At 39.7% G+C, this 16,403-nt stretch overlaps 1 protein-coding gene and 1 non-coding gene across 4 annotated transcripts in view; one reads left to right on the top strand and one right to left on the bottom strand.

The window, feature by feature from the left end:
* Positions 1–2,834: 2,834 nt before the first annotated feature.
* Positions 2,835–16,403, top strand: part of Gosr1 (golgi SNAP receptor complex member 1) — a 48,816-nt gene continuing 35,247 nt past the window's right edge. For 2 of the 3 annotated variants that reach the window (XM_070027408.1, XM_070027406.1), the window contains exons 1-5: positions 2,835–2,890; positions 5,606–5,726; positions 13,732–13,819; positions 14,132–14,239; positions 15,600–15,691. In XM_070027408.1, the coding sequence (XP_069883509.1) occupies positions 2,860–2,890; positions 5,606–5,726; positions 13,732–13,819; positions 14,132–14,239; positions 15,600–15,691 (440 nt within the window). In that variant the 5' untranslated portion in view covers positions 2,835–2,859. The remainder of the gene's footprint in view (positions 2,891–5,605; positions 5,727–13,731; positions 13,820–14,131; positions 14,240–15,599; positions 15,692–16,403) is intronic. The other variant, XM_070027407.1, reaches the window with a different exon arrangement.
* LOC138831217 (U6 spliceosomal RNA) lies at positions 6,547–6,653 on the bottom strand. The gene has a single exon (XR_011373165.1). It is a non-coding gene; the product is annotated as a U6 spliceosomal RNA (small nuclear RNA).

Here is a 16,403-nt window from a genome sequence, read left to right on the forward strand (position 1 = left end):
GATTTTAAGAGCTATGTTTGTAACACAACATAGTAAAGTGAAGAAAATGAACCGAGAAAGTGGGCACTGGTGACTCATGCCTATAACCCAAGCTACTCAGGAGGCTGAGATCTGAGGATCAGGGTGTAAAGCCAGCCCAGACAGGAAAGTCTGTGAGACTCTTTTCTCCAATTAACTACTAGAAAAAAAAAAAGCTGAAAATGGAGCTGTGGCTGTGGCTCAACGTAGAGCGCTAGCTTGAGGGAAAAAGCCCAGTGTCAGTATCCAGGTCCTAAGTTCAAATCTCAGAACAGACAAAAAAAAAAAAAAAGTGAACTCAGGACCTGCCCCACTCCCACATTGCCATAGAACTAATTGTATGCTGATTTTTAAAATGTGATTAAAAAACCCAAGGAGAAACACCCTTTGACAATTAGAAATGAAAGAAAAGGGAAAACAGGACGATTTAGCATACTGCCAGCCAAATGAGAACTGCACAGTTGATGCATTTTTAATGTTTCCATCACCAAAATGAACTGAAAAAACCCACTCAACCTGAACTTGTTAAACTGGCAAGATATTCAGTCATGAATTTAGCAAAGATATTGAATTTTTTAAATAGATACATTATTTGCAGATGATATAATTATGTATTTGGAAACATTTTAAAATAGGAAAAAAATAGAACAAGTATGATATCTTAATTCTACTTAATAATTCTAGGTAATTGGCTTGAACCAGCCCATGTTCTCTTCCAGAACACTTAGAGGACTAGGTGCCTCAGGAGGCTGAGATCTGAAGATCATGATTTGAGGCCAGCACAGGCAGACAGACCTGGATATGAGGGTCCAGGTTTAAAACCAGATGGAGCAGGAAAGTCTATAACACTCTTATCTGCAACTAGCCACCAAAAAGCTGGAAGTGGAGCTGTGGCTCAAATGGTTGAGCACTATCCTAGAGAAGCTGTAATCTCAGGAATACCAAACTGTGCACAGGAAAGAGTCCAAAAGAAAGCCTTCTTCTCACTAGAACAGGACTCTGGAAAGTTCAGTCTGGTAAGGCACCTGCAGACAGGACTCAAAAATCCAACAAATCTACCTTTTCTAAATGAATAATAATAGCATAAATTTTGAGAGAGACTCAAGGAACATTCATGATAGGATAAATAGGACACATATGAGTCCCTGACAAGACAGACACATATGCTTCTCATCACAAGTATCTGACTCAGAGAACAATCAGTTCCAGGCAGGTTGGAGTGTACATGCTGTGAAAGTGTTAACACACTGAGGCAAAACTACAGTGATTCATTGATGATGAAGTGACATGTGATGATTCCTCCAGACATGGACCTTGATTCTGATGATTTGATATTATTGGTGGTGGTGGTGATGATGTTGTTGACTTCTTTGTTAATAGATTGCTAACTCCAGTCTAATACATTAGTCCATGGCCAACAAAAATCCTAACAAAAACAATGGAAATTACAGTACATAGAAAAATATCTCAATAGCTGGGCACCCATGGCTCATGCCTGAGGAGGCTGAAATCTGAGGATCGCAGTTCAAAGCCAGCTGGGGCAGCAAAGTCCATGAGGTTCTTATCTCCAATAAACCACCAGAAAACCAGAAATGGTGCTGTGGCTCAAGTGGTAGAATGCTCCTCTTGAGCTGAAGAGCTTTGGGACAGTGCCCAGGCCCAGAGTGCAAGCCCAATGACTGAAAAAAGAAAAAGAAAAAGATCTCAAAAGTTGATGATATGAATATTGGATATGTTCCAAATCTAAAATACAGGATTAGAACAGCAACAATGCAAAATAATTGTGTGACTGAAAACACATAGTAGATTTTGTGTGTGTGTGTGTGCTGGTCCTACGGTTTGAATTCTAGGTCTGGACACTGTACAAGGCATCTTAATTAGTCACCCCTTCCATTATTCTCCCCCCCACCTATACAATCCCCACTTGTTTCTTCAAGGCTCCTAGTTCCATTTTCACATGTGTACACTGAGTATTATGACTATATTTGCCCCCCAATCTTCTTCCCATTTGTTCATCTTCCACTTAGCCCCTGGATAGTTATTAAAACTTAAAGTGGTTTAACATCCTACTAATTGTGGCCACAAAGAAAAGAAAATTTGATGCAGAGTGTTGATCTTGCCAAAAGAAAGGCACAAGTGATTTTTGTCGTTGTTGAACTCAAAAGGTAAACCAGTGTGCCTTGTTTGTGGTAATGCATTAGCAGTGGTGACAAAGAGCCAATCTAGAGCATCATTACTGTTCAAAACATGCTGTGGAAGCCAGAAAATACTCCACCCCCTCCATCCCCAAGTGCTTAAAAAAAAAAGTCAACACCAGATTCTATATAAAAGATGAATCAGCATTCTTGGATCAAGAAAAAAAAAAACTAATAGAAAATTTCACCTGGAAAAGAGAGAGGACTGTGATTCAATTATAGATGGCAGAAAAGCTGCAGGTGAAGAAGGTGCTATAGAAAGTAGGTGATGACGAACAGGTAGAAGTAGGATGAGGGAAAGGGCCTGTGACTGACGATGAGGGAAAACAAGGACATTTGAAGTTGATTCTCAGTGGCAAAGAAGGCACTTGATGGAGAAAAAGGATCAACGGAGACCAGGGAGATAATAAAAATATCTGGGACACAAAAAGCACCTATAGACCGGGAGAGAGAGATATTTGAAGTTTCCAATCTTGCCAACTTAAAAAAAAGCTGTAAAACAAAAATCTGACCGCTAGGTGGCGGTGTCTTTGGAGGCTATCGTATCCCATCGGCCCTGGCGCTCAGGGAGAAAGCAGGCCCGGAGGTGACGCTCTAGGCCGCGTCGCCTCTGTTCTCCTGTTCCGCCTGACGTTGAGCTACAAAGATGGCGGCAGGAACCAGCAATTACTGGGAAGGTGAGGGCGAGGCCTCCGGGTGGGTCCCGCGCGGGTCCGAGGGGCCGAGTGGGGCTGGGTCTTGCGGGGAGGCGGTAGAGGAAAGAGCTAGGTCTCCGGAGTTGCCCTGCAAGGGCCTGGGAACTTGAGGCGGGGGGCCGGCCTGACTGGATGGGGTGAACGGGCCCGGGGTGGGGGTATGCGGAGGGGCCGCGGCCCCCCGGGAGAGGACGGGGGGCCGGAGTCCGCAGGGAAACGAGCCGACGGACCGAGAAACGGATGAGCCGTCCGTGACCACGAACTCCGGCCAGGAAGGTCCGGAGCCCCAGCGCTGAGGTCATGCCCAAGAAGAGAGTGGCAAAGAGGAGGAACTTACCAGTCCGGGCCAGACGGGGATCTGTACAGTCTCTGTACTGGGTCTCCTTTGGGAGCTTCAGACCGAGAATTGGGTGTTTTTAAACAGAAAAAAAATAACTTTACCTTCTCCCCCGGGGTCTAGGAGACCGTTTTTAAAAAGAGAAAAGTTGTATACACGTTAGCTATAACTCTTCCACCAGAAATCCTGCCTTACTGAACTCTTGAAAATAGGGTCCAATCAAGTGTAATCATATAAAACTCAGGCCTGGACCATGACAAACAATGATAAAGAGCAGGCTCGCCTTCTTTCTCTGTACTTGACATAAAAAGTACTCTCCAAATCCCTTTGCCCTTTTGACCTGTTTCCACCTGTCACCCACTTGAAGCCTTAGAAATGGAATGTTTTAAGTTCATCCATACTCATCTGTCATGTTTTCTAAATACTTCTACGTGATGTTGAGAAGTGTGGTTGTGGTTTAAAGCACGCATCAGAATCCTTATTTGAAGTGTATTAGTTAGGATGCACTTTTAAATTATGTAGAAGTGGCTACTGATAACTTTAATACTAGTTAGTATGCTAGGGTTTTTTGAAACACCATCCTCTAGTAAATATAGCAGCTCACCATGGGCACCCTACCCTGTGCCAGGTGCTTTAAGTATGTGATTGATTACTGATGTATAAAAGAACCCTGAAAGGAGAGATTAAAAAAAAAAAAGTAGAGGTTTTTCGGTGTTAACTAGGTTGTCACTAAATCTCAGAGCCAAAGTGTGGCCGAGCTGAGATTCAAACTGGGATTTGATCTCTGGACAAATAAGTTCTGCTATGTTATTCTGCTTCCTACTTCTGATTGCAAAATATTGTAATCTTTACCCTGAGACATTCTTATCCTATTCGTTCCTGTGTTTCAGCCCTTATCTTTTAACCTCCATGACTAAGAGTACTCAGATAGATAGGTAGGTAGGTAGATAGATAGATTGATTTGGCATTCTAGATAGGACTCGTCTAAGGCCTTACCACCCTGAACGTGCCCCATCTCATCTAGATAGGACTCCTTTCATTCATCCCCTTAAATGCCAAAGTATTGCACCAGCCTTTCTGCTTGCTCGCTTCTACTTTGAAAACTTGCTTGTTTCTGCATTTCTCCTACACTTGTATATAACCTTCTTAGTAAGACATTGTTTCACCTCCATTTCTTTTCAACAATTTTTTTGTTAGTTTTTTGCCAGTCTTGGGGCTTGAACTTAGGGCCTGGGCACTGTCCCCAAAGCTTCTTTTGCTCAAGGCTAGCTCTCTACCACTAGAGTCACAGCCTCACTTCTGGCTTTTTCTGTTTATGTGTACTGAGGAATCGAACCCAGGTCTTCATGAATGCTAGGCAAGCACTCTACCTCTAAGCCACATTCCTAGCCCTTCAACGAATTTATAAAAAAGGCAGCTTTAAACTGGTGGTTTACACCTGTAATCCTAGCTGCTAGTCTGTGACCTAGAGGATCATTCAAAACCAGCCCAGGCAGAAAAATCTGCAAAATCACATCTCCAATTAACTAGCAAAAAGCTAAGCTAGAGATGTGGCTCAAGTGATAGAACAAGGCCCTAAAGTCAAACTCACCTACACACACCAATTTTAAATTTTGGGTAATTTAATTTTTCTTTATGGCTAATTACTAAGGTATTTTACTATTATGAAAAGAATTCCATAAGTAATCTTAGCAAAGTTTTGGATCATACAAACTGCAAAATTTCTGTCATAAACTGATGGCTTTTTATAAGGTTATTGGGTAAATTGCTGTGAAACTGGCCATAAACCATACTCGTTTTCTTTGTGATCTATATTTGTATCTTGCTTTTCTCTGAATTACAGAATTTTAGTTGTTTTTTTTTTTGGGGGGGGGGGTCGGGTCATGGGGCCTGAACTCTGGGCCTGGGCGCTGTCCCTCAGCTCTTCAGCTCAAGGCTAGCGCTCTACCACTTGAGCCACAGCGCCACTTCCGGCTTTTTTCTTTTTGCGTATGTGGTGCTGAGGAACCGAACCCAGGGCCTCAGGCATGCAAGGCAAGCGCTCTACCACTGAGCTACCTTCCCAGCCCAGAATTTTAGTTATTGATGAACATTTGTTTAGCTGTTTGGGGATGGAAGCTGAAAGTTTTCTACTTTCCAACTGCTTCTGCATTTCTTGCCCCATTTAAAGTTTAAATAAGTGACTGCTTTTTTTTTTTCCTTGGGTCTTTGGCTTTCCTCTTTTAATACTTTACAAGAGAGAACTAGATCAAAGATCAAAATATGTTCATTTTCATGGCTTGCTTTCTTCAGAATAATCTTTTGTTTTTCATGTCAATTGATGGACTTTGTGTCTAATTACTTTTATAATTTTGTTAAAGATCTCAGGAAACAGGCCCGACAGCTGGAAAATGAGCTTGACCTGAAACTGGTTTCCTTCAGTAAACTGTGTACAAGTTACAGTCACAGCAGTGCCCGAGATGGAAGACGCGACAGGTATAGGTACTACCAGATTCTGTCTCTTATGCCTTACACTATATGTTTTTAAAGCATTAAAAAAATAAACTAAAATATCTAACTCTGCAAATTGGTCTGTTGGTGAATTTTTGGTGTTTTATTTTCTTTGCCAGTGATTGTTTTATTTTTTAATGACTTACTGAAATTTCTCATAATTCTTAAAGTATTTATTTGTGGTCTTTAGGCAAAGACTGATGGTCTCAGGAGAAAGCTGCTAGAGCTTCAAAGTGGGTTTATATCTCAAAGAGTTTCTAGCTTAGTGTAAGGAAATGTGGCTGATTTGTCCATTTAGTGTTTGTTCATTTTTTGTCGATCATGAGGCTTAAACTTGGAGCCTGGGTGCACTTTGAGCCACAGCATCACTTCTAGTTTTCTGGTGGCTAATTAGAGCTAAAAGTCTCACAGTCATTTCTGCCCCAGCTGGCTTCAAACTGCAGTCCTCAGATCTCAGCCTTCTGAGTAGCTAGGATTACAGGTGTGAGCTGCCAGCATCTGGCTCCCACTTAAGTTTTTTTTTTTTTTGGTCTGGTTGTGGGGCATGAACTCTGGGCCTGGGTGCTGTCCCTCAGGTCTTCAGCTCAAGGCTAGCACTCTACCACTTGAGCCACAGTGCCACTTCCGGCTTTTTTCTTTTTTGCTTATGTGGTGCTGAGGAATCGAACTCAGGGCCTCAGACATACAAGGCAAGCGCTCTACCACTGAGCCACCTTCCCAGCTCCTTAAGTTTTTTTTTTTTTTTAAGAAATATATTTTTTTTTTTTTTTGCTTAAATCGTTTTTTATTACCTCGTGAGAGGTTTGGCTTAAAAAATATGGAACGCTTCGCGAATTTGCGTGTCATCCTTGCACAGGGGCCATGCTAATCTTCTCTGTATTGTTCCAATTTTAGTATATGTGCTGCTGAAGCAAGCACAAGAAATATTTTCTTAATTGATAAATGAATGAAGTAGCTAGCCAAATGCAAAGTATACATACTGCTTTTCTGGTATTTATTCTTTTAGAAGGAATTTAATGTATGTCCTCACTGTTAATCATTGCTGTGCTGCTATTTTTATGCTTGGTACTTGAGAAATATATATAGTATATATATATATATATATATAGTATATTGCTATAGAGAATCTCTGGGAAGTATATATATATATATATATTTTTTTTTTTTTTTGGTTGGTTGTGGGGCTTGAACTCTGGGCTTAGGTGCTGTCCCTGCGCTTCTCAACTCAAGGTGAGTGCTCTACTGCTTGAGCCACAGTGCCACTTCTGGTTTTCTAGTGGTTTATTGGAGATAAGAGTCTCATGGACTTTGCTGCCCAGGCTGGATTTGAACCGAGATCCTCAGATCTCAGCCTCTTGAGTAGCTAGGATTACAGGCGTGAGCCACTAGCGCCCCGCCTGGGAAGTTTATTCTTTTTAGTCCCATGCTTGCTTTCATCCACTTGTTTAAAAGAAGTTCAAGGAAGCCAGGTACTGGTACTGGTGGCTCATGCCTGTAATCCTAACTACTCTGGAGGATAAGATCTGAGTATCACAATTCGAAGCCTGACCAGATAGGAATGTCCCAGAAACTCTTATTCCCAATTAACTACCAGAAAAAGCGAGAAGTAAGCTATGAATCAAGTGGTAGAACACTAGCTTTGAGTAAAAAGTCCCAGAGACAGCACCCAGATCCTGAGTTCAAGTTCCAGGAGTGGCACACAAAAAAGGAAAAGGTCAAGAAGATGTTTAAGACATTGAAAGAAGAATAATGGACCCCCATGTACCTGTTTCCCATTTTAAGAAATAATCATTGCAGATTCAGTTGAATCCTCTGATGGTATCTCACTTTCTCCTGTCTAGGCCATATGTGTTTATGGTGTGTCTTCAACTACACATATATATGGCATAGAAACACTATATATTTTTATTATATTTGTTTCTAGGCAATTCACAGTATCCTACAGAAGTTATTTTACAGCTTTCTTTTTTGTTTAATGTTATTGAGATTCAGTTATGAATACACTTAACTGGAATATTCATTTGCTATGTAGATTATTTCACTGTATAGCTGTTTAGGATTTAGTTATTCAATGGGGACAGGTTTCTAACTTGCTTATTTCTACTAATTTAATAGCTGACACAGTGTTTACCATATTTCACATACTGTACTGAAAGCTTTATAAATGTTACTAGAAACATTTTTACATGAAAATTTCTTTCTTCTTTTTTTTTGTCACTTATGAGGCTTGAACTCTGGGCCTAGGTGCTGCCCCTCAGTTCTTCTCAGTTCTTCAGCTCAAGGCTAGCTAGTTCTCTACCACTTGAGCCACAGTCAGCTTTTTCTGTTAATGTGCTGAGCAATCAAACCCAGGGCCTCATGCATGCAAGGCAAACACCCTATCACTGAGCCACCTTCCCAGCCCCTACACAAAAATTTCTATATTTCCTAGCAATGAAATTATTGACAAAGTTGTTAGTTGTAAATCCTTTCTTATTTTTATACTTTGTCAAAGATAAGTGCTGAATGAGATGTTTTTTCAGCTAACAATAGCAATACAAACCCAGAAACTGAGCTTGAACATCTTTATTTGTAGAGCTACATCTTTATTTGTAGAGCTCATGCTAAAGCCTGCCATATTATTAACCTTCCAACAAAATACTCATTTCAACACTATAGCCAAAGTTTTTTTCTTTTTAATAAGGGTAGTGTGCTACAAAGATAGCAGGGAAAATAAATTATTAGCACATCATAAGTATTTCATTGCAGTGCACTGTATTGGGTTAAACTTCATTGAGCAGTAAGCAAGTTAAGAGCATGAAGAGTGTTCTTTTTTGTGAGTAAACTTATTTTGTGATTTGAAAACTTTTGTTCTGAATTTAGGTCTTCTACCTGATTATGCTAGCAAGTACGCAGTTTTAAACCATGTTCACAGCTGATACCAGGGGCCCATGCCTGTAATCCTAGCTACTTAGAGGCTGTGATCCAGAGGATCATAGTTTGAAGCCAACAAGACTCCCCCCTCCAAAGTAGCCTAAAAAAAATCCTAGCTGAACATGTGATTCAAGTGGTAAAGCTCCAAACAAGCAAGGAAGCTAAGCAAACACAAGACCCTGAGTTCAAACTTTGACAACAAAAAAAACAACAAAACAAAACTCAAGCAAACAAAAATGTTTGTGAAGAGATACATACTGTTACCTGATACTTTTTTTATTTTCTCTCTGTTCTGCAGGAGTTTAATACCTCTTTTAATGGAGAGACTATTGAAAACATTCCCTAAGAAATTTTACAAATTGGGACTGATATAGGATTACTTTAACTTAACTGTTACTTTAAATAAAAAAACAAAAAAGGTTATAAGGAGCAAGATCCAAGGTACAGGACTCAAGATGTAGCTTTATGGTAGAGCAGTTACTTAATACTTAAGGTCCTGGGTTTGATCTCAGCACTGAAAAAGAGAGAAAGGCAGGCAGAGGCAAAAGAGAAAGAAAAGATCCAATGTTCAATGTACACTTTAAAGTGTCTTTTTTAATGCTATGTTATAAGTGTGTCACAATGAGTAAATTCAGCAGTGACTAGAAATTTTCTCTGGGAATCAGCCCTTTCCAAATCCTACTGTTGTAGAGAATGAATTTTGACCAGTTCCCTGGACTACCTGTTCTAAGAGAGGTGAATGTGGACTAACCAGTATGGAAATTGCTTCAATATTTATTTACTCAAAAGATATTTACAGACATCCAGGTGGTAGGTGTATATTTATTAATAAGACAAACAATTTCCTTGCTGCAGCTTAGATTCTGCTATCCCATGTGTGTATTTTCTTGTTGTTTCTAATCTGGTAGGAAAGGACCTATATTATTATACAGAGCAGTTTTGCATGGGCACATTTTCAGAGCTAATTCTAGGACTTTGGCTTGACTGTGATATATAACCACTAGAAGCTGGAATTATACTGACAATCATACCTACTTGGAAAGCTAAGATCAGGAGAATCATGGTTCAAGGCCATCCTAGGCAAAAAGTTTGTTCTAAATCCCCATCTCAACCAGTAAAAGGCTGGATACAGTGGTAGGTATCTGTCACCTCACCTGCTTAGGAAGCATAAATAGGATTAGAATCTAGGCCAGCCTGACATATACATGAAATACTATTCAAAGAGTAACTAGAGCAAATCGGATTCTGGGGGGTGACTTAACTGGCAAATGGCAGGGCCCTGAATTCAGACCCCAGTGCTACCTAAAAAGCAAAACAAAACAAATATTGATAGTCATATTTCAGAAAAGATAAAATTGGAATGTCTGGAGAAGCAAACCTTTCTTTAGACCTTGTTTTTAAAAACTCAAAATAGCCAGGTACTGGTGGTTCATGCCCATATCCTATCTACTTGGGAGGCTGAGATTGGGAGGATAGAAGTACTACCTGCCTGTCATCCACTATGTTGAAAAGCTTAAAATAGGCAGATCAAGGTCCAGGTAAAGGCCTGGACAAGAATCAAGACTTTAACCTACATGAAAAGGGCCAGAGGTATGGCCCAATGGTAGAATGCTTGTCTATAAAGTGTGAGGCTCTGAGTTCAAACCACATACCTGTCAAAATAATAAAAATCATTACCAAAGTCTGGTGTAGTGTTTTATGCCTATAATCCCAACCCTTAGGATGCTGACACAGGAAGATTGAGAGTTCCAGGCCAGCTTGGGCTATAAAACAAGACCTGTCTCAAAAATAAATAAATAAATCATTAGCTACTTTGGCTATTTTGCTGCTGGTTATTGCTGGGAAACATACAAGTACGGTAGCTGAGGTACTTTTTGGTGTTGAACTGATAATTATATTTGTTTTACCAAAGGACAAATAAAGTCTTCAATAAGATTGGAGAATATGATCATTGTATGGGCATTTGTCTCTGTCCAAATAACTGATCTGTATAAAGATGCTCAGATGATAGTAATTATTTAGGGTGAGGGATAGCATTTTTTTTCAGGAAAGGCTACAAAAACTTGAAGGAGATGGGGTTTTAGAATTTGAGTATCTAAAATGTTCCACCAAAAAAGTTAAATTTCTGACTAATTGATCTGATATTTTAAAAAAATATCATGTTTTTGCCAAACAAGATGAGGTGATTGCATATTATGAATGGAATTAATAGAAGGTTATAACATGCTGAAGGTGGCTGGCTATATTTATCATGATTGCTAACTAGTTCACTCTAGAACATTTTAATTTTATTTCTTAGTAAGGGTTGTGAAAAGAAAGAAGAATTTAAGGAATCATACTTTTGGAGGGTAAAAACTTGAAAAATACTGGGTACTGGTGGCATATGCCTATAATCCTAGAATGCTGAGATCCAAGAATTGGAGCTCAAAGCCAGCCTGGGCACAAAAGTTCATGAGACATTGCCAATTAACCAGCAATTAGCAGGAAGTGGAGCTATGGCTTTTGTGGTAGAATGCTGGCCTTAAGCCAGAAAGTTTAGAGACAGGGCCCAGGCCCTGAGTTCAAACCCCAGGGCTAGTAACACACACACACACACACACACACACACACACACACACACACACACACACACACACACACACACACACACACACACACACACACACACACACACACACACACACACACACACACACACACACACACACACACACACACACACACACACACACACACACACACACACACACACACACACACACACACACACACACACACACACACACGGGCTCCATATGTACACACACACCCCTGAAAGATTATCACAGGCTCCATAACATAACTATAAAACATTTTTATGCCTTCTTTAGTAAGGAGTTTATAGTTTACTGTTTGGGTACTTTTTTGGGGGGGGAGGGGTCTGGTCGTGGGGCCTGAACTCTGGGCCTGGGTACTGTCCCTCAGCTCTTCAGCTCAAGGCTAGCGCTCTACCACTTGAGCCATAGTGCCACTTCCGGCTTTTTTTCTTTTTGCTTATGTGGTGCTGAGGAATCGAACCCAGGGCCTCAGGCATGCAAGGCAAGCACTCTACCATTGAGCCACCTTCCCAGGCCCTGATTACATTTCTTTTTCTTTTCTTGTTGGTGATGGGGCTTGAACTCTGGACTTGGGTGCTGTCTCTGTGCTCTTCAGCTCAAAGCGAGTGCTCTACCGCTTGAGTCACAGCGCCACTTCTGGTTTTCTAGTGGTTTATTGGATATAAGAGTCTCACAGACTTTCCTGCCTGGGCTGGCTTTGAACCGTGATCCTCAGATCTCAGCCTCCTGAGTAGCTAGGATTACAGGCGAGAGCCAACGGTTCCCAGTTCCACTTCCAGTTTTCTAGTGGTTTATTGTAGATAAGAGTCTCACGAGAAGTGGCACTGTGGCTCAAGCTGTAGAGTGCTCGCCTTGAGCTGAAGAGCCGAGGGATAGCGTCCAAGCCCCACAACCGACCAAAAAAAAAAAAAAAAAAGTCTCACAGATTTTCCTGCCCAGGCTGGCTTTGAACTGTGATCCTTAGATTTCAGCCTCCTGAGTAGCCAGGATTACAGGCATGAGGCAATGGCACCCAGATTTTTTTTAGTACATTTTTAATGGAGTTCATCATAACATTTCCATACATGTACATTATGTACTCTGATCTTTTTGTTCCCAAATACCCTCTTATCTCCCTATCCTACTGATCCCCTTCCTCTTGCCAAATAGTCTCCATTCTACTTTCAGGTCTATTTGTTGTGGTACTGGAGTTTGAACTTAAGGATTTGAGCTTGGTAGGCAGGTACTCTACTACTTGAGCCATACCTCCCACCATTTTTTATTCATTAAAAAAAATTTTATTGTGAAAATATCGTACAGAGAGGTTACAGTTACATGGACAAGGTAATGAGTACATTTCTTATCAAGCATTGTTGCCTCCTCCTTTGTTTCCCCTTCCTATCCCTTCCCATCCTCACCCCCGATTATTTTTTTGAGTAAGATCTCATGTCCAGTCTGATGTGGGCCAAAATCCTGCTATTTATGCTTCCTAGGTAGCTGGGATGACAGACACAGACCACTGCTCCCAGCTTTTTATTGGTTGAGATTGTATCTGGACATTTTTGCCTAGGCAGACCTCAAACCATGATATTTCTGATCTCAGTCTCCCAAGTAGCTAGGATTACAGACATCAGTCACTATACCTGGATTTTTTTAGAAATCTAAATTCCACATGTAAGAGAAAAGATGTAATATGTTTTTGAGTCTAGTTTATTTTGCTTAACATGATGATATCTAATTCTGTCATTTTTCCTGCAGGTGACGTAATTTTGTTCCTTATGACTGAGCCAAACTCCATTGTTTAGTTTCCTTTTACGTAATTTGTTCTTCAAATTTAGGGTCTAATTAGATACTTATGTTACTATCACCTGGGAAACCACAAACAAGCATTTGGAATGTCTTTATATTCAGTTATTTTGTTGGTTGGATGTGCTTTTGTTTTTTGTTTTATTGGTTGTTGGTTTTTTTTTGGTTTTGTGGGGGGGTGTTTTTTTTCTTTTTTTCCAGTCCTAGGGCTTGAACTCAGGGCCTGGGCACTGTCCTTGAGCTTCTTTTGCTCAAGGCTAGCACTCTACCACTTGAGCAACCGTGCCACTTCCAGCTTTTTTTGTTTATGTGGTACTGAGGAATTGAACCCAGGGCTTCATGCATACTAGGCAAGCATTTTACCACTAAGCCACATTCCCAGCGCTTGTTTTTTTGTTTTGAAGCAGAGTCTCACTGTAAGACTTAGGCTAGCCTAGAACTCACCCTGTAATCAAGCTGGTTTTAAACTCATAATCCTCCTGTTTCATATGCCAGAGTGTTGAGATTACAGGTGTGTACCATGTCTAACACATTCAGGTGTATTTTATACTGTATTTAATAGCATAAAATATATTCTCTTTATAAGAAACGTTTTATAAAAATCAGTTTCCAAAGAGTTAGAGGAAGTATTTACTCGATCTCTTTGTTTTAAGAGTGTTTTAAACAACTTGAGTAATGAATTTTCTTTAATTTCTCTTTAGTTCTGATACAACACCCCTTTTAAATGGATCAAGCCAAGACAGAATGTTTGAGACAATGGCAATAGAGATTGAACAGCTTTTGGCAAGGGTAAGTGCTTTCTGTATAATGGCCACTCTGCTAGTATCTGAATACTAGATGTATTATATTAATGCAGATATGTTTGTTGAAATCATCCATTCAAGGTGTGCTTCTTCCAAAGCTACTGGAGTTTTTTTTGACAGCCATCTCCATGTTGTATGGCTATTATTTTAGCCTTTATGGATTATTTAGGGGAAGTGCTGAATTTTGGGTTTTGTTTTGGTTTGTGTTTATTGTCTTCTTGTCTGCCAAAAGGACATATGGGCAAATAGTTTACTTTTAGCTATTTATAGTGCTTTCTAAAATATTTTCCCTTCCTAGCTTACAGGAGTAAATGATAAAATGGCAGAATATACCAATAGTGCCGGCGTCCCCTCCTTGAATGCAGCACTGATGCATACATTACAACGACATAGAGACATACTACAGGTAAAAACCAAAAGGATATGTTGAAAATAATCTATACAACTTGTGTGTGGGGACAGGAGGGAAAACCTGGGAGAGAGCAAGGGAAGGAGTGACATTGTCCAAAACGGAATATACTCATTACCTGATTTATGTAACTGTAACCCCTCTGTATATGACCTTTATACTAACAGGTTTTTTTAAGACAAAAAAAAAAAAAAAGAAAAAAACGCAAAAGGAACCAATCAACAAAATGGTTTTTTAAAGCTCCAGTACCAACACATACTCATTAAGTAAATGTATACAAATAAAAAATATTTTATTTACTTAATGCAGAAGTTTGAATATCAGATTAAAAGCTACCATTATTGTTAATGGTAAAGCACAAAAAGCATTCCCATTAAAGGAAAAAGCAACACAACCAAAGGATGCCTTTTGTCACCACAGATGTATCCCATGATTGTTTTGGTAGTTTTGGGTGGCACAATTAAGCTAAGAGGAGGAGGAGGAGAGAGAAGAGAGAAAAGAGAAATTGGGAAGGAAGAGACAAAATTCCTATAATGAAGCAAGATAAGATGATATGTCTGGTATACTTAAGAAAATTAAAACCAGGCACTGGTGGCTCATGCCTGTAGTCCTAGCTACACAATAAACTGGAGATCTGAGGATCACAATTCAAAGCCAACCCAGGCAGGAAAGTCCATGAGACTCTTATCACCAATTAATCACAGAAAAGCTGGAAGTGGTGCTATGGTTCAAGTGGTAGAGTACTAACTTTGAGCAAAAAGGAGCTCAGGGACAGTGTCCAAGCCCAGAATTTGAGCTCCAGGACTGGCCAAAAAAAAAAAAAAAATTAACTAAATTCCATGAAGTGATAGTTTACTAAATAAATTATCAAAGCAAATATTTTTCCTACGTACAAAAAATAACCTATTAGTATAATAGAAGGGGCAGGGAGTGTAGCTCAGTTACAGAATGCACAAAGCCTTGTGTTCAACCTTTAATGCCAAAAAAAGAAAAGAAACTATATACTAGAAAGAAACTAAAATCCTTCTGTATAAATTTAATAAGAAATGTGTGGAAATTGTACATGTGAAATTCTACAGAAGGACATAGAAGATTTAAGTATAGAAAGGAATTATTTTGCTTTTGGATAGGGAGATTTCTTTCAAAATCAACTTACACACTGAATATCATACATTGAAAATAGTTTTTTTTTTTAATCTTAGAATTTTTTTCTCAATAGTTCTAGGTCTTATAACAGGGTACTAGAAAATAGGGATGGTAGTTTAAAATTTGCTGTATGATGACAAACCACAACTAGTTCAATGAAATGAACATACATAATTAACTTCTATTGAGACTGGATGTTGATTTATTTCAGGATTACACACATGAGTTCCATAAAACCAAAGCAAATTTTATGGCAATACGGGAAAGGGAAAATCTCATGGGATCAGTACGAAAAGATATTGAGTAAGTTACTTTTTATGTTATTTGTAGAACTTTTTTTAAAATTTAGAGTATGTCTATGGTTAATAATCAATTGATTAGTAAAGCCAAGATTTAGATTCTAGGGTTTCTAATTCCCATTTTACTGCCAGTCCTGTGTTGACCCTAGTGTCACCATGAGTCCCTGCTAATCATTACCTTCCTGGTTAATTCAGAGTCCAGCTCAGATAATTCTTTCATGTATTTTCTCATCTCTTACCCTAAGAATTTATTGCCAATAACTGACCTCTCTCTGTTTCCTTCCTGATTACCACCTAACTTTTACTCCTTACTCCAACAGTCACACATTCAGGCAGATATTAATGCAGCCTAAATACTGTGACTTTCCTGGCACATCCTTGTGCTTTGTGCTGTGGTGCTACCTCTCACCAGTCTTTCAGTTCTAATAGCAGCACTCTGTCTCTCTATAGTATTTGTGCAGTTAATAAATTTCATTCTTTTTTTGGTGCCGGTCCTGGGGCTTGAACTCAAGGCCTGGGCACTGTCCTTGAGCTTTGTTCAAGGCTGGAACTCTACCAATTAAGCCACAGCTCTATTTCCAGCTTTTTGGTAATTTGAGATGAGTCTCACAGTCTTCCCTGGCTTTGAATCTCAATCCTCAGATCTCAGCCTCCTGAGTAGCTAGGATTACAGGCATGATCTACCCACCGGTACCTGGCCAGTTAATGAATTTTTA

Source organism: Dipodomys merriami, unplaced genomic scaffold, assembly GCF_024711535.1.
Source record: "Dipodomys merriami isolate MVZ:Mamm:240054 unplaced genomic scaffold, mDipMer1.0.p SCAF_19, whole genome shotgun sequence".
NCBI lineage: Eukaryota > Metazoa > Chordata > Mammalia > Rodentia > Heteromyidae > Dipodomys > Dipodomys merriami.